The sequence below is a fragment of the Capsella rubella genome, unplaced genomic scaffold, assembly GCF_000375325.1.
Source record: "Capsella rubella cultivar Monte Gargano unplaced genomic scaffold, Caprub1_0 scaffold_5, whole genome shotgun sequence".
NCBI lineage: Eukaryota > Viridiplantae > Streptophyta > Magnoliopsida > Brassicales > Brassicaceae > Capsella > Capsella rubella.
The window spans coordinates 2,797,952-2,815,700 of record NW_006238919.1 but is presented as its reverse complement, the minus strand read 5'-3'; the positions used below and the strand labels follow the sequence as shown (position 1 = coordinate 2,815,700).

Sequence of the window (17,749 nt, the reverse complement as noted above, 5' to 3'; positions counted from 1 at the left end):
TGCTGTTCTTCGACTATGTAAACTAATCAAATAAGGATATTAATGCTTGTTAGAATTTTTTGAAACTTAATGAATTTTTCATTTTCATCTATAGAAAAATTCTTACATAGATATTACATGCAAAAGCAGAATACTTTTACATTAGTAAGTCAGTTCAAAAATAGTTTTAAGAGCATCACCATCGGTAATAATACATAGTATGAGTTTCAAAATTTAGTATTTAATTATTTTAATTTTAAGTTAAAAAATTAGAATTTGACCAAGTTAAAAAAAAAAAAAATGTTCTCAAACGAGAAACGTTTCTAATGTCCCTGACTCTCTTTCCTACTGTTGTAATATATTTTATCTCTTTATTCTCCAGATATTCTGTGAAACTGCCGATGGACATGCTCTAAATGCTTCTGATATTGTATTTGTTTGCATTCATTGCATAATTGGCCTTAGATTTGCTTTACTTCAATGTTTTATTATTATTTTGTGGAATTTGATTTTGGATACTTACCTTGATTTGTTAGAAACTCTTTTTTATCCTAACATTTTTATATTAATATAATTCATCATGCATTTGATTGTTTTTTTTGGATTCAATCCCAAAATACTGTCGCGATTAGAGAGCAGGGACTGGCAACTAGTATCTGAAATCGCTGTGGGTTTAAATATGTACTACCTAATGGGTATAAACCCATTTGATGCTACATGCAGAGCCACATGCGTAAATGTTTGGTATCTGCTAAGTTCAACAAAGGCAAGCTTTGGGTTCACAACAAATTGGAACATTGTAGTAGCCATGGTAATATTTTGAGCTTTGGTAGAGCCTAGAGAACTGAACCCATTCCAAGTTCTCTGTGACATATATTATACCTCGTTTGTTCTCCCGCATTGGCTATCTCGGATCCCTTCCTCATAATCATAAGCAAAGATGGAGGATGTTTCGTTTGCTTCTTATTTATTTCCTAGTTATTGTTGTTTTCTTAAGATGAAGATATTGGTAACTTTGATTTACTTATTGATGATTGTTAATGATAAAATGATAAAATAGCGTAGGGATTCAATACCGAAGTAGATCTATGTGTATCATACGATACATAACACATAGAAATAATAGAATGAAAAAAACATAGGAGAAGAGAGCAAATAACAAAAAAGAAACTCATGTTTACGAAAATAAAGAATTAGAAAGAAATCGAAGCTATGCATGGTTGCTGGTTGCTGGCTGCTGCTGCTCTGAAATTGCTCTGTTTCAATTTTTCCATTTAATCAATTCTAGTGTATTCCACTAAAATTATGATTAGAACGATATCAAACTCGACCCGACCCGATCTGTATTCGAATACTCGTTTTATACATGTTTTCATTATAATCATTATCATATACTTTAACGGTTTGGGAATAAGTTGGGTTTTAGAAAAGTACATAACCAAAAGTTTAGCTCAAAAATAACCGAATTATATCCGATAATAAAATAAAAAATAATCAAAATATTTGAAATAATTAAAAAAAAAAACTAAAACCTCCGTAATTATCCTCAAATAAGCGCAAAAATCAGTTTTTTCTTCTTTTTAAAAAAAAAAACTGATTTGGGATAGTTTTGTTTTAAAATTAAAATCAAATTAGCCGAACTGAAATAAATTTTGGTTAGTTTCGGCAAAAATTTTGAATCTAAAAAAAAAACAAAATAACAAAATAACTGATATCTTAAGCTTAGGTATGAATCGTATGATATATATGTTTGGATATTTAATTTGAACTTTTTAGAACTGTACTGCTTAGAAATTATCTAGAAGTTGAGAAAATTTTATGAAATTTCCTAGTCATCCAAAATATGATTAGTCTTAAAATTTTATCGCATACAAAATTATTGAAAGTTTGGTTAATAAATTGTTTCTATCATTAGCGTTGCATTTTGTTACCGTTGGGATGAGGTAAAAAAGAAAAAAACATTAACGAAATATCTTAATTTTCTTGAAAATATAATTAAATTTGACCGTTATGCTATTAATTTCAATTTCCTTTTTTTTTTTAACTTCTAAATTAATTTGTTTATTCTCTCTCTCTCTCAAGTCTCAACACAACGCTTCTTCTTCTTCATTCTTTTTTGAGAGAGAAATCAAAACTTCTTCTTCTTCTTCCTCTTCTATAACCCTAAATCCAAAAGTACATACGTATACAGAGTCTTTGTAAATTCTGACGATGATATTAGAATAAAAGCAACCGGAGAGAGAGACGATGATGATAAGTAACGGTAAGATTGAAAAGTATTTTTTATTGATATTGTATCATCGTTTCGTTTTGTTAATTGAATGATTGATCAGAATCGATCTCTTCTGTTCTTCTTCTTCGTCAGTCTAATTCAGAATCGATTTCACCGGTTATTGAATCCTTACCCACGGAGACGCTTTCACCGGAGACTGACTACGACGGAATCCAAAACTGAAGAGAAGAATCGAGGGAGAGGTATTAGGAATACTCCTCTGTTTTCTTGATTTTGAATTTGATGTTTAGACTTTATTATTAGGAATGAAAACCTAATTGTAATAGACTTAGCGTAGGAAGTGGTTTGGTTTGATGCACACAGGACAGCCTCGTAGAGTTACAGAACCGTGGTTTATGTAAGTAAGCTTTGTCTCTCTTTGGCTTCTCTTCTTTATTAGTTTATGTAACTTCCCACAGATGTGATCTTAGGTCTTCTGAAACAAGTGTTTGAAAACTAGACCTGATCGAGCGAGAGGTATTCCTAATACTCCTCTGTTTTCTTGATTTTGAATTTGATATTCTAGACTTTATTATAACTTTATTAGGAATGATTTAATTAGAGATGATGATTTTTAGTGTCTAGAGAATGAATAGCTAACTGTAATAGACTTGTTTTAGATACTTAAACTACGGATAAGCGTAGGAAGTTGTTGGAGTTGCAGAACCTTGCTTTAAGTAAGCATTGTCTCTCTTTAGCTTCTCTTCTTTACTAATTTGTGTAATTAGCTACAGATGTGTTCTTAGGTCTTCTGAAACAAGTGTTTGAGATATAGTCTTGATCTTAAGTTAGTTGTGATGAGTGTGCAACAACTAACATTGCTTCTCTGATGAAAGGCTTCATCTTGTTGAGATCTTTTACACTTAGGAGCATGAGAGGAACTATCTTGAGGCTGCTATAAGGACTGTTGTCAAGAATCAAGATCATCCACATGTGCGAGCCTTGGAAGTTTTGAATTACTTGATGATGAAGACAGGTGAGATAATGGTGAAGACAAGTCAATCCTGAATTCAACTACTCAAACGAGATTCTCTAAGTTTCAGCCGTGCTCTCTCAGGTACGCCCTTACTTTCGTTTGGTTAGGTAAGTTGTTAAGGGTAGGCTTAAACTTGCTAGCAATTTCCATTCTGCAACTAGTCTAATGTTCATTAGTCATTTTTTTCCTTCCTTACGTATGATTATCATTTTGAATTAAGTATTAGTGTTAGGTTCTGCATATCCTAAGTAAGTGTTGCCCTCTCTCGTTTATGGTTTCAAATTACAGAACAAACGACCAAGTCGCTTCAGGATGCTCAAGACATCACAGGCACAGCCTTTGCAGGTATATTATATACTTTCTTCCCCTTTTTTTTGACATTAAGAATAATGATTTTGATCTAAAAATAAACAAAAAGTATTTTTTTTTTAACATCTTATTTTATGACTTAAAACTAAATATTAAAGTTTTTACCAAATAATTTTCAAGTAAATAGTTTTATTTAAATTTTTAACCAAAATGTTTTTTTTTCTTTGATTGAATCTAAGTGTTAAATTTGAATACAATGAAAACAAACCGGACCTATCATCCAGTCCTTTTTTGGTCCGTTAGTTTGGTGTAAAAGTTCAACATGTTTTCATGTATTGTAAATTTAACACTTAGAAGCTTTGGAGTAGTTTTATAAAAATTATTTTGATTTTTAACAAAAAGTTATCATTTATTGAAAAATAGATAAGTTTTGTGGACACGGTCGTTTTAGATATATCATTAAATTTATGTTAACAAAAGAATGTCGTTTCTAAAAGCAAACAAAAATAAAAAAATTGATACAACATAGAGTCAAACTTGCCTACATTAAGAAAGTTATATATACAGTAAAACCTCTATAAATTAATATTGTTGGGACCATGAAAATTTATTAATTTATAGAGGTTTTAATGTATCGATAAATTTATAGAGAGATTTTCCAAATTTGGAAAGTTTTTCAAAAAAAAATTTAAAAATAAGATTTAATCATGATAATTAGTATTTTATATAATCAGTTACAAAGAAAAAATAATTATTAGATCTTAAAAGAGAATGCTAACAATTTTTGATATAGTAAAAATATTAGAAATAAACTCTAACAAAAACTAATGTGTCTATATATACATAAATTTTGAAAATTTTACCTAATTATTCATTTATAATATTTATGGAACCATATATTTACAAAAGATTTTCAAAAAAAAAATATTATCTTATGTCTAAAATTAAACTGGTCAAAAATTTATTAATTTATAGAGATAATTAATTTATAGAGATAATTAATTTATAAAGGTTTTACTGTTTTTTTCTTGAAAATAAACTTTAACTCTTGTAAAAAATATATATATATTTTGTTACCTTTGCAATGAAGAAATAACAGAAACCATAATATGAATATCCTTCAAAATATATTTTAATCTGACCGTTGTTAGACAAAACATAAAATTTCCTTTTCTTTAAACTTCTTAATTTGTAATTAGATATAACAATTGCATGTTTGGATATTTATAACTGTAATAATAAAGATGACTGTTGTAAACAGTAATATTACTTGTTACCGTTACGATAAAAGAAAGAATAAAAAGGAAATGTTAATTTTCCTATAATATTTAATATGACCGTTGTAAGAGTAATATTAATTTCCTTTTCTTCTCAAACTTAATAATTAATTTGTTCTTCTTCCTTTGAGAGAGAAATCAAAAGCTCTCTTATCTCTCTATCTCTCTACTCAACGCTTCTTCATTCTTCCTTTGAGAGAGAAATCAAAAACTCTCTTTTTCTTCGTCTTCGTTATACATACAGAGTCGCTGTGAATTCCGATGATCCATCAAAGTAGAGAGACATATTGAAATCAAAGCAACGGGAGACGATGATGATCCGTAACCAACCGTAAGGGTAAGATTGGAAAGTAATGTTTCGTTTCGTAAATTGAATGATTGATCAGAATCGATCCTCTGTTCTTCTTCTTCTTCTTAGTCAAGTCTAATTCAATATCGATTTCACCGGATACTGAAAGGTATTCGTAATAATAATCCTCTGTTTTCTTGATTTGAAGTGGTTTGGTTGGATTCACACAGGACAACCTCGTCTAGTTACAGAATTGTGCTTAAGTAAGTAAGCTTTTGTCTCTCTTTAGCTTCTCTTCTTTTGTGAACCGTGCTTAAGTAAGTCGCTGTGAATTCCGATGATGATGATCAAAGCAACCGGAGACGATGATGATGCGTAACCGTAAGGGTAAGATTGTAAAGTAATTTTGATATCATCGTTTAGTTTCATTGATATCCTGAATTCAACTACTCAAACAAGATTCTCTAAGTTTCAGCCGTGCTCTCTCAGGTACGCCTTTACTTTCGTTTGGTAAGGTAAGTATTAGTGTTAGGTTATCTCATCAGCAGTCTCTAGTCTTGGTTCTGGATATCCTAAGTAAGTGCTGATGCAGATAGATATAGTAGTTGCAGTTTCTCAGTTATGTTCTCTCATGCAGAGAGAGCTTCCTCTTTCAACTCCTCAAAACGAGATTCTCTCTTGGTTTCAGCCATGCTCTCAGGTACACTCTCACTTTCGTTTTTTATATATTCTTGGTAGCTTTGGTTAGGTATGTAGGCTTTTAAACTTGCCACCAGTTTCTATTCTGCAACTCATATATTTCTTCCATATGTATGATTATCAATTAGAATTAAGTATTAGAGTTAGGTTCTGCATATCCTAAGTAAGTGCTGATGCAGATGGATATAGTAGTTGCAGTTTCTGAGTTACGCTCTCATGAAGCAAATGGTATTAGTCTCATCACCTCTATGCATCTGTTGATGCCTCTCCCATAGACCTCTTGGCTCTTCTGTTACAAATAAATACCAATTCTTTCGTAGTACTGAATTGGTTTATTCGACCTAGAGAGGCTCAAAAAGCAGCAGATGAAGCTGAAGCAAGAGTCACCTCGCTTTTAATAGTAAGTGATTATCCCTTTCTCTTCCTCTTTTGTTTAGAGACAGTTAAAATTTACCGTAACTAACTTGGTTAATGTAAATTCTCAGAGATGAAGATCCCAATTGGTTAAATTCAGTTTCCATTTACACATTGTTCTCTTGTGCTAATCTCATGGTTAAATTTTTTGTTTTGCAGGTGGCTCATCAAATTGCTTGGATCACAAGCCTGAGTGAGTAATTAACAACGAATATGTTTTTGACTAACGAGAATTTCATCAGAACTGTGACGAATATTCGGGGTGAATGGTAAAGTTCTTACATTTCATATTCTTGTTATCTTTGGTTAATATCCTTATAAGGATTATATTATATAGTGAATCGAGGTATAAACAGGTTAGTTAGCTGCCCTCTCTCGTTTGTGGTTTCAAATTACAGAACAAATCACCAAATCGCCTCAGGATGCTCAAGACATCACAGCCTTTGCAGGTATACTATATACTTTCTTCCCCTTTTTTTTTGACATTAATAATAATGATTTTGATCTAAAAATATACAAAAAGTATATATTTTTTTAACTTCTTATTTTATGATTTAAAACTAGATATTAAAGTTTTTACCAAATAATTTTCAAGTAAATAGTTTTAAATTTAAATTTAACCAAAATGATTTTTTTTTTTTAATTGAATCTAAGTGTCAAATTTGAATACGATGAAAACAAATCGGACCTAGTATCCATTCCATTGTGGTCCGTTAGTTTGGTGTAAAAGTTTAACATGTTTTCATGTATTGTAAATTTAACACTTAGAAGCTTTGAAGTAGTTTTATAAAAATTATTTTGATTTTTAACATAAAGTTATCATTTATTGAAAAATAAATAAGTTTTGTGGACATGGTCGTTTTAGATATATTGTTAAATTTATGTTAACAAAAGAATATCGTTTTTAAAAGCAAATAAAAAAATTGATACAACATAGAATCAAACTTGCCGACGTTAAGAAAGTTATATACAGTAAAACCTCTATAAATTAATAATATTGGGACCATGAAAATCTATTAATGTGTAGAGGTTTCAATGTATCAATAAATTTATAGAGAGATTTTACTAATTTGGAAAAAAATTTCAAAAAAAATTTCAAAAAAAAATTTAAAATAAGATTTAATCATGATAATTAGTATTTTATATAATCAGTTACAAAGAAAATAATGATTATTATGTCTTGAAACAAAATGCTAACAATTTTTGATATTATATTAGAAATAAACTTTAACAAAAATTAATGTATCTATATATACATATATTTTGAAAATTTTACCTAATTATTAATTTATAATATTGATGAAACCATATATTTACAAAGAATTTTAAAAAAATTATTATCTTACGTCTAAACTACACTGGTCAAAACTTTATTAATTTATAGAGATAATTAATTTATCGAGTATTAATTTATAAAGGTTTTACTGTATTTTTCTTGAAAATAAACTTTAACTCTTGTAAAAAAAATATATATTTTGTTACCTTTGCAATGAAGAAATAACAGAAACCATAGTATGAATATCCTTCAAAATATATTTTAATCTGACCGTTGTTAGACAAAACATAAAATTTCCTTTTCTTTAAACTTCTTAATTAATTAGATATACCAATTGCATGTTTGAATATTGATAACTGTAATAATAAAGATGACTGTTGTAAACAGTAATATTACTTGTTACCGTTACGATTAAGAAAATAATAAAAAGGAAATATTAATTTTCCTATAATATTTAATATGACCGTTGTAAGAGTAATATTAATTTCCTTTGAGAGAGAAATCAAAAACTCTCTTCTTTTTCTTCGTCTGTTCTACATACATACAGAGTCGCTGTGAATTCCGATGATGATGATCCATCAAAGTAGAGAGACATATTGAAATCAAAGCAACGGGAGACGATGATGATCCGTAACCAACCGTAAGGGTAAGATTGGAAAGTAAATTTTTATATCATCGTTTCGTTTTGTTTCGTTTCGTTTTGTTTCATCGATTGATGATCCTCTGTTCTTCTTCTTCTTCGTCAGTCTGATTCAATACCGATTTCACCGGAATATTGAATCTTATCTACCTACCGGAGACTTACGAGACGAAAAATTCAAAAGTAAAGAGAAGAATCGAGCGAGAGGTCTTCGTAATAATAATCCTCTGTTTTCTTGAATTTGAAGTGGTTTGGTTGGATGGATGTACTATTAAAGGACAACCTCGTAGAGTTGCAGCCTAAGGAAGGACATGGCTCACTTGGAACGCATTGGCAATTACTTGACAGTCAAAGAAAACTAAGTATGTCAAGACATATTCAGTGTCCATTTAAAACATTATTCTCTTGTGTTTATCTCATGCTTAAATTCTCGGTTTGGCAGGTGATTCATTTGCATCCATCAGGATCACAATGAATATTTTTTGACTAGCGAGAATTTCATCAGAACTGTGACAGATATTCGCCGTGAATGGTAAGTTCTTACATCTCCTGTTCTTGTTTTCTTTGGTTAATATCTTGTGAAACGTGTGGCCAAGTGCTAATTGTTGCCCAACAGATTCTCCAGTTTAGTCTGAATGGGTTAGCCTAACGGGACTCCGAACTTACGGCTAAGCTTGAAGATTGCACTGAACAACTCGAAGCAAAAGATCTTCTGTTGCAAAAAGGTTGAGGGAAGAATTGCAGAAAATAGTGAGATAGTTTCAGAACTGCTCACTTTGAGAGAACATGTGAAGTCAGCTGAACAAAAGCTGATTAAAGAGCTTACTGCTGCAAATCTTGAACTTACTGAGGAACTAAAATTTTCTCAAAGAAGGTGAACTCTCTCGTCAAGGAGTTAGAAGTTCAATTACAAAATTCTAAAGGTATATCATCAGAAGCAAATCAAGAACAGCACAACATGTTGTGGTCAGCAATATGGGACATGGAAACCGTAATAGAAGATCTCAAGTCTAAAGCCGAGAGAGTAGAAGTAATGTTGCTAACGATGAATAAGAGAGATATGCACAAGGTTTCCTTCAGGGACTCAAAAGCAAAGCAATGTTGAAGTGTCTTCAGCAATATGGATTCATGCTAGCTTCTAATGAAACGTGTCCTCGAGAAGCTTTATAAGAAGAGAGAAAAGGAGAAGGAAGAGAGCAAAACCGGAAGTGAAAAACAATCATAGATCCTCATATGTCAACGTTCAGTTCTCCAAATCTAAGCAGGTACGTACTAATATTATACTTTCTTACCTTTTTTTTCTTTAAATTAAGAATATTGATTTTGTTTTTTTCTACCGTGATTTTGATTTTTAAAAGTTCTTTTTGATTTTTATGATTTAAAATTAAATATCAAGGTTTTTAACAAATAAATTTTCAAGTAAATAGTTTTAATTCTTAATTTATCCAAAAAAAAAAAATTTTAGTTTAAACTTTAAAACTACGTGTTAAATTAAAATACGATGAAAACAAATCGGACCTAGCATCCAGTCCTTTTGTGGTCCGTAAGTTTGGTGTAAAAGTTCAACATGTTTTCACGTATTATAAATTTAACACTTAGAAGCTTTTAAGGCTTTTCATAAATTTATAAATATTATTTTAAGTAAATGTTTTTGATTTTTCACTAAAATTGATCATTATATAAAATGTTTTAAAATATTTAAGTGTTAAATTAAAATACTTTGAAAAAATCCTTTGTGCTCGAGGTGTATAACTTCAACATGTTTTCACGTATTGTAATGTTCAGTTCATTTGCATCCATCAGTTTGTTTGGATCAAAAAACTAACTAATCTACAATAAATATGTTTTGACTAGCCGAATTTCATCAGAGTTATGACTGATTCGCGGTGAGTCTTACATTTCCGGTTCTTGTTTTCTTTTAAGGACAAAAGAAGCAATCCATAAGAGGATTATATAGTGAATCAATCCAAATTAAATTTGTGTCCGTTAAAGATGTTGTGTAACAAAGCGGTTGTTCAAGACATCACAGCCTTGTCAGGTACCTTTTTACCTTCTTTTTGTAAATTAATGATTTTGTTTTTTTACCGTAATGATTTTGATTTTTAAAAGTTTTTTCACTTTTAATAAAAATGATTTTTTTTTTTCGTTTTAACTAAGTGTTAAATTAAAATATGTTGAAAACAAATCGGACCTAGTTTAAACATGATCATATGGAATTAAGATTGACATTAAAATTTTTGGTTTAAAATTAAAATTAAAAGAAACATTTTGGAAATGTTGTGCATCACCAAAGATAGTGTCCAATGTCGTAACTTGAAGTGAAGATAAAAGAAACCATGTGATATTATTAGTATATATACTATCATAGGCAAACTTATTTTGAAGTTGTTTTTAAAGATTCTGTTTTTACAGTCAATATTGGATCTTAGTCGCAACTTGAATGAAGTAAGATATTAGAAATTTTCAGTGGTAGGTATATGAGAATGCCTTTATTCATGGTTTTCATTTATTTAGATAGGATCAAGTACACAAAGAGCATGAGAAGTGGTAGATAAGCTCCCAACCTTAGAAAGAACAACCCTCTCCAATTATTACACACAGAAACACTTGAAAGTAAAACGCAAAGCTATGGTTGGCTAATCCAATTATCTTCGGTATGGTTCCCTTGTCTTGTTCGAGACTCTTATGTTCGGCTTATCGATTGCGTAAGGCAAAACTTAACTTGGGAAGTATTCAGTGTTAGAGAAATCATCAAACTCAACCTCTATCTTCAATGTATCATCCACAAGAAGGCCTTTAGAAGTATCTTTAAGATCAGCAAACAATACGAACTTCTGGAATCCCCAACTGTTTGCTCGATCTGACCAGCTTTCGACTGTCGATAAGATAGCGATAATTAATTGTTAAATCCTAAAGAACAATATTAACAGAGTAAGTAACATTAGTCAGACTATTATTTTACCTTTCTTCTCAAAATCATTAGAACCTTTCTGGTTTACAATACGTAGCTTAGCTTTTAGGTATTTCTTTTCATACCGCTTAGCATCAACCGCAACAACGTATAAAGACAATGAGTTCCCTTGTCCTTCTCCATCGCCTCTTGGATACATTTTCAATGCCCTAAGAGTTACATATACCAAAATATTATTCAATCAGTATGTTACTTAAACCAGTTATGACATATGAGGAAACTCACCAGCTTCTGTCTCTGATCACAAAAATCTCAGATAGGTAGAATAGTTGATCTAGTTTGGAGAAGTTAGGTATTGTCCATTCGATAAGGCGGTTATGTAAACTCTTAGTGAAGGAGAATACTTCCCATTTGTTAAACACTTCAGTGACAAATATGTCGACACCGAATAAAACACTGTCACCGTCGAAAAGCCAACCAGCGTCGGGGTTGGCTACATCGCCGTAGGATCTAACGTTACCGTATCCCCAATATGGTTTGAACAGAAAAAAACGCTTTGCATCCGTCTCTGTGGACCGAACATAAGTATGAGATTTTGTATTGTAAATGCATGTTTTGGGATTTGAAATTATGTAAAAAGAAAAAAAAAAATTGTCGTTAAATACTCCCTCATTTCTTTTCTAGATAAATTTTTCTTTTTTTTGGTCAATCTAGATATTTTTTGGACATGTTTTTTGGATAATTTTTAGGCAAAATTAATTAGCTTTTATTATTTAACAAGTTATATTATGCAGATTAATTTCTTATTGGTTGAATTGTGTTTAAGTAGATATTATATGATGTTTTTTTTATCTTAAATCACACAAAACTTAGATAATTTCTTAATTTGTATGCACAATCCTAGAAAAATCTTAAAGCTCGTGTCAGTTCGCATATTGTTAAGTTTGTAAATAATGTTCCGTCAAGTTGGCTCGTTTGAGCTGACCTCCTACTATGATGTTGACAAAAAAAAAAATCCTAGAAAATCATATAAACAAAAACGGGTGGAGGATAAGCAATTGTACCTTGATATGTGAAAAACTTGTCCTCTTTCCGGTTATAAATGAAGAATTTGACTTCTGCGTAAACTTCTTTAGGAGTGTTAATGATTGTTGAATTGTCTATTTGGACGTACATTGAAACCCAATCAGATGGAGCACCATCCTTAACGTTTCCTTTAGGATAAACAAGAAGTGTCCTGTTTGCAAATGAACATATATACTCTTAACCATCAAATAATTCTTTAATTTGTAACTTGCGATGCAAGTAAATGCGCGAAACAGTAACATAAAAGAGTATGTACCAGTTGTATCCACCGGATGGAAAAGGACGGGATTCGTACTTTTCGGCGTTTGGAGAAGTGGCGAGTTTTCTGAACGATTCGATTTTGAGACAATAAGTAGACGGTTGACTAACTCTCCATAACTCTCTCCTGTCAGAGAGCTTACCAGAGGAGACAAGGCTATCGACAACAGAAATGGATGATGATGATGTCAGAGAGCTCAACACGTGTTTTAATAAACTATAGGAGTAGTACCTAATTTAGCAAGAAGACGAAATAACGAGGAGGACCGTAAACATTTGAAGCCCTACAATGGATACAGCACACACTAGCTAGAGACAATACCTTTTGCTACCAAACACCAAGAAATGGACACAACTACCAATGACTATTTAATCGTTTATGTTTTCGTGCGGGACGTAAAAAGTCGAATACCTAAACTAAACTCAATCATTAAGCATACGTAATTATAAAAACTCAGTGTGAAAACTGATAATTTAAGTAAAGATTTTGCAAGAGAGCAAGAGTTTGAGTCTTCTAACACCATCTCCAATGGTTCTAACAAATTTTGTAATATAAATTTTGTTTATCTCAATATAAGAGTTCTTAAACTTTTTTTTACCTTAAATGGTTAAGAATTCCATAAGGAAGATTTGTTTTTTTATTTCTCGTCTTCTAGTTATTAACCAATGAAATGCTGACACGTAAGAGGTTCCTAACTTTTCTAAAAATCCTTATAATTAGGATCGATTGTTTAGAGTTTTTTGTTGTTTTATTTTCTTAATTACTTTTAATAATAAGAAACTATCTAAAAAACTCATTAAACACTTCCATTCGTCCTAAGAACATGTACAATTGTGATTTAGAGGGTGTTTTAAAAGTTAATCTGAGAACATAACACTCAAGTTTAATGAAAATGTTGGTATAGTAATTAAGATTTGTGTCTTAAATAAGACACACTTTTAGATGTTTAAAAAACAAATTTAAGATGTCACCGTTAAACATGACTAAGGTTTAAATCTAATTACACTAGTTTTGTATTAATTTTTTGGCCCAGTTAAAACTCTTATCAAGAACGTTTTCGTCCAAAATGGCCTCATATTGTTTGGCCCAGTTCCTACATTGTGCCATATGAATACATTATGTTGGTGACCAAGAAAACAAAAAACAAAAAACAAAAGAATACAATACTGTATGTTATAGTGCACGTTTTAAGGAATTTATCACTTTTTATCCTTTATTGAAAAATCATTGTACTGTATATGACTCTCTGGTTGAACAAAAAAAATAAAAAATTTGACTCTCTGAAACACAAATGTCATATCAATAATTGTGTTAATACATGAGAAAGTATAGAATGATTTGGTTGATGCAAATTATAACAAGAGAATAAAAAAAAACTAAAAGGATCTAACTGATGGCGAAGATCTTGATGAATTAACAGAGCTTCCTCTTCCACAACTTTTCTCGTTTCTCAAACTCAAAGCTTCCATAAACTTCTCGTTCCACCTCGAGCTTGTTCCTGAATTAGTAACGGTCTTCTTGTTACAAACATGATCTGTCGGAAACCTATGTTTCAAACAGAACTTGACTCCACAATCTTTGCAAGTAAGGTTGTTCGCGAAAGTCAAAACCTCTCTACAACGTTTGACAGGACACGTTTGTTTCTTTTTCTTGTTCGGATCACAATCTCCTGACTTTTCGTGTTTCTCAAGCAATGATTTGATTCCTTCTTCGTCAAAACCTGTTGTTTCAATCGCTATAGAACATGTTTGACATATTGAAACCGTTCTGCTCCCGTGGTCGGATTTAGGACAGTTATGAGACTTGTATGATCTATGGTCTAGACAAAACACCTACACACACACAAAGATTCTGAATCAAGAAACGGTTCAATGGAAGAAAAGATTGATAGATTCTGAAGAAGATGCTTACCAGTTTGCAGCCGTCGCAAGTAAAAGGGAGGAAATCGAGTAATTTGCAATCAGGGTTTTGGCAATGTTCTCCAAGATCAGGAAACGCTTCTGTTCCTCCTCCTGCCATAGCTATTAGCTTCTCTTGTCTAACTTCTTGGTATGTTCTTGATGAGTTCTTGTTTTTGTTTTTGTTCTTCGATTTCTTGTGTTCTTGATTATGTATAATTTATATAGAGAGAGGTTAAGGCTGACTTGGAGATGAAGCCAGCGTCCAAGTTGGATTCTTCCTCTCGTTGTCAATTTTAAGTTTTCTTTATTTGGATTTATGTGGAAAAGATAAATTCCTTTAAACGAAACGCGGTTTTAGATGTTTCCAGGCCCAATTTAGGCCTATTTGCTTTGAATAAAAATAAGGATTTAATCCATTATTCCTTAAAAATAAAATAAACCATTTTACTCTTTTACTTTGTTGTTAAGGATTTAATCCATTATTCCCACAAAAAAAAAGGGATTATATCCATTATTTTATTTTTTCTCCTTTTTTTTGGTTATGAAAAAGTAAAGTTGCACTGTCAATTATTTCGTGAAAATATTATGATTTATGAACACGACACATAAGCATAATTTACAAACTAAAAATAATAAAAAATCGAGTTATAAATTGAGGATGATTGAGAAATTTTTTTAAAAGATAAAAAGAAGCATAAAACTAGAAAACAAAAGGCAAAACATAAAAAAAAAAATATGAGCAAAAATCATTGAAAATCATCGAATCGTATTATCAATTGTACAAAACAAAATTTGGATTTACTGATTTTTTGTTCTAAATATGTTGACCTCATGATGTCTCCCCAACTTATGTTGATCAATTTGGTCAGTTTAGCTTTTGAAAAAATTTAATTTCATGATCTAGACTGCAATACAATATAAAATTCACATATTTATCTATTTGTTGTGAAAATAAATAAACATGATAAATAAACATAATCAAACCATGGAACCATATATGTTCTTCCATATCAACCAAAAGAAATAGGTGGCAAGGAAGATGTTGTTGCCTAAGATTCCAGAAAAGTTTTGGATCAAATACTCAAACATGATCTCACAAAATATTACACATTTAATTTAGAAATTAAATATTCAAACAAATATTTTCCTTGGTACAAGCTTGATCTCTCTCATACAAGTTACATGATCTCATGTAAGTGTTTCTTGCTTCACTACATCGTACAAATCAAAGTACAAAAATATTCATTTTCCCTCCTATACACCACAGGTTCTATGCAACGTCGAGAGCATCGAGAACAAAATGGTCGAGTGTTACTATCGTTACTAGCAATCTCAATATCTCCACAATCCAGTGCGATGATATGTTGGGTCTAGAATCAAAGATTAAAAGATCAAGATCAAATATAAAAGAATCACTCTCTTTTATTACTTTAGGAAAATCTCTCAAAATCTAAAGCTCTCAATCTCTCAATCTCAATTCTCACAAGTTATGTCACACCTTGACATCTCCTTATATAAGAAAAGAATTAGTCTATAACTCCTATTCTAATTAGGAGATAACACCAAAACATATATTTAGATAAACTCCTAAATATATAAAACCTAATCCTAATCTTCTTATGCTTGCACTCCAAGCTTACTTCAAGCTTAAGTCAACATTCTCCCCTTTAAGCTTGATCTCATCACTCTTCAAGTCTTGAACTCCAATGAGCTCTCTCATTTCCTTGAACTTGATTCTTCCAAGTGCCTTAGTTAAAATGTCCGCCTTTTGCTCACTCCCCGGAACATGTTCAACATCAATTTGGCCATTTTCAATACACTCCCTTATGAAGTGATAACGCCTATAGATGTGCTTACTACGCCCATGAAACACCGGATTTTTAGTGATAGCAATGGCGGATCGGTTGTCTATCCGTATGGTTACCTTCTCACTCAAGTTTCCTGTGATTTCACTTAGAAGATCTCCTAGCCAAATGGCTTGCTTGGCTGCCTCGGTTCCTCCCATAAACTCCGCTTCACATGAAGATAATGCAACAGTCTCTTGCTTTTGTGAACACCATGATATTGGACTATCTCCAAAGTAGAACACATGACCAGCCGTGCTTTTACCATCATCCGGATCAACATTATGACTACTGTCACTATAGCCAACGAGATTGGGTATGCTTGTGCATCTTTTGTAAACTAAACCAAGCGATGTTGTTCCTTTGAGATACCTAAGACAATGCTTCATTGCTGCTGAATGTGACTCCCTAGGACTTTGCATATATCTACTTAAGACTCCCACAGCATATGATAGGTCTGGTCTTGTGTGCAACAGATATCTAAAGCATCCGACGAGTTTCCGATAAGTCGTTGCATCAACTTCTCTCTCGTGTTGTGACTTGGACAATTTTAAACCTACTTCCATCGGAGTATGCACAAGATTACAGTCTTTCATACCAGCTTCTTCCAAGATCTTGTGTGCATATCGGGTTTGACTCAAAGTAATTCCCTCATTGTTTTGTATTACTTCGATTCCTAAGTAGTATGACAATACTCCGAGGTCACTCATCTCAAAGCTAGAAGACATCTCTGTTTTGAACTGACTTATCACTTCCAAGCTTGTACCTGTGACCAAGAGATCATCAACATAAACAGCCACGATCAAGAGATCCTCACAAACTTGTTTTCGATATACGGTAGGTTCCTTGCTGCACTTGGTAAATTTCAGCTCTACAAGAAGTTTATTAAGCTTGTTGTTCCATGCCCTCGGTGCTTGTCTTAAACCATATAATGCTTTGTTTAGTTTGTACACCTTCTCTTCACTCCCCTTGATCTCAAAACCATCTGGTTGATAAACATACACATTTTCTTTAAGCTCTCCATGAAGAAAGGCCGTCTTTACGTCGAGGTGATGTATCTGCCATCCATGTGCGGCTGCAAGCTTGATAAGAAATCTGATCGTCTCTACTCTTGCTACTGGAGCAAATACTTCGTCGAAATCAACTCCAAACTGTTGAACATACCCCTTTGCGACCAATCGAGCCTTGTGTTTATTGATACTTCCATCCGAGTTTCTTTTTATCTTAAAAACCCATTTCAGTCTGATTGGCTTGACTCCTATTGGCATGTCAACCAGATTCCACACCTTAAACCTCTCTATGGAGTTAATCTCTTCTTGACAAGCATGTAACCATTCCTTAGAGTCTTTAGCTTCTTGAAAACTTCTTGGCTCATCATTAAGAGCAAGTAACGATAACTCCCTTTCAAGTAGCAAAGAGTAATCGTTAAGATAAGTTGGCATTCTCCTTTCTCTCTGTGATCTTCTTAGAATTGGTGAACTACTTATCTCCTCCGCTTCATCTTCTTCTGTAGTATCATGATCCTCTGCTTCTTCCTCTTCTTCCTCGTTTCTTGGTTCAATTTGATTATTCGTACAACTTCTTTCTCCAAAATCATGAAGGCCATGATTTCCAGTT

The 17,749-nt window shown here is 31.9% G+C and overlaps 2 protein-coding genes and 2 long non-coding RNA genes across 5 annotated transcripts; 2 read left to right on the top strand and 2 right to left on the bottom strand.

Moving 5' to 3' along the window:
- Nucleotides 1-2,366: 2,366 nt before the first annotated feature.
- LOC111830385 lies at nt 2,367-5,538 on the top strand. 2 transcript variants are annotated; one of them, XR_002833697.1, is made up of 7 exons: nt 2,367-2,454; nt 2,576-2,609; nt 2,683-2,728; nt 3,119-3,308; nt 3,516-3,572; nt 5,058-5,150; nt 5,311-5,538. It is a non-coding gene; the product is annotated as an uncharacterized LOC111830385 (long non-coding RNA). The 2 variants fall into 2 exon arrangements; XR_002833696.1 differs by having other exon boundaries at nt 2,872-3,308.
- LOC111830384 lies at nt 5,537-10,229 on the top strand. The gene is made up of 10 exons (XR_002833695.1): nt 5,537-5,591; nt 5,740-5,802; nt 5,981-6,201; nt 6,375-6,484; nt 6,572-6,664; nt 8,039-8,137; nt 8,238-8,493; nt 8,574-8,663; nt 8,748-9,396; nt 10,055-10,229. It is a non-coding gene; the product is annotated as an uncharacterized LOC111830384 (long non-coding RNA).
- A 420-nt stretch (nt 10,230-10,649) lies between these two features.
- On the bottom strand, nt 10,650-12,910 carry LOC17885390 (probable inactive serine/threonine-protein kinase fnkC). The gene is made up of 6 exons (XM_006291442.2): nt 12,906-12,910; nt 12,385-12,618; nt 12,107-12,279; nt 11,328-11,610; nt 11,094-11,251; nt 10,650-11,006 (listed from the first exon to the last, which is right to left on the bottom strand). Exons 1-6 carry the CDS (start codon nt 12,908-12,910, stop codon nt 10,849-10,851), a joined length of 1,011 nt encoding a protein of 336 aa, XP_006291504.2. The 3' UTR covers nt 10,650-10,848.
- Nucleotides 12,911-13,658: 748 nt separating this feature from the next.
- LOC17887054 (zinc finger AN1 domain-containing stress-associated protein 12) lies at nt 13,659-14,458 on the bottom strand. The gene is made up of 2 exons (XM_023783001.1): nt 14,299-14,458; nt 13,659-14,219 (listed from the first exon to the last, which is right to left on the bottom strand). The coding sequence occupies exons 1-2, from the start codon at nt 14,404-14,406 to the stop codon at nt 13,764-13,766; spliced, it is 564 nt and encodes a 187-aa protein (XP_023638769.1). The 5' UTR covers nt 14,407-14,458; the 3' UTR covers nt 13,659-13,763.
- Nucleotides 14,459-17,749: the final 3,291 nt, after the last annotated feature.

Coding starts and splice junctions, on each gene's coding strand:
- LOC17885390 (XM_006291442.2), bottom strand. Junction 12,280..12,384: donor CCATCCGGTGGATACAACTG/GTACATACTCTT, acceptor ATTTGCAAACAG/GACACTTCTTGTTTATCCTA. Junction 11,611..12,106: donor CAAGTTTTTCACATATCAAG/GTACAATTGCTT, acceptor TTCGGTCCACAG/AGACGGATGCAAAGCGTTTT.
- LOC17887054 (XM_023783001.1), bottom strand. CDS start 14,406: ATGGCAGGAGGAGGAACAGAAGCGTTTCCTGATCTTGGAGAACATTGC. Junction 14,220..14,298: donor CTTGCGACGGCTGCAAACTG/GTAAGCATCTTC, acceptor GTGTGTGTGTAG/GTGTTTTGTCTAGACCATAG.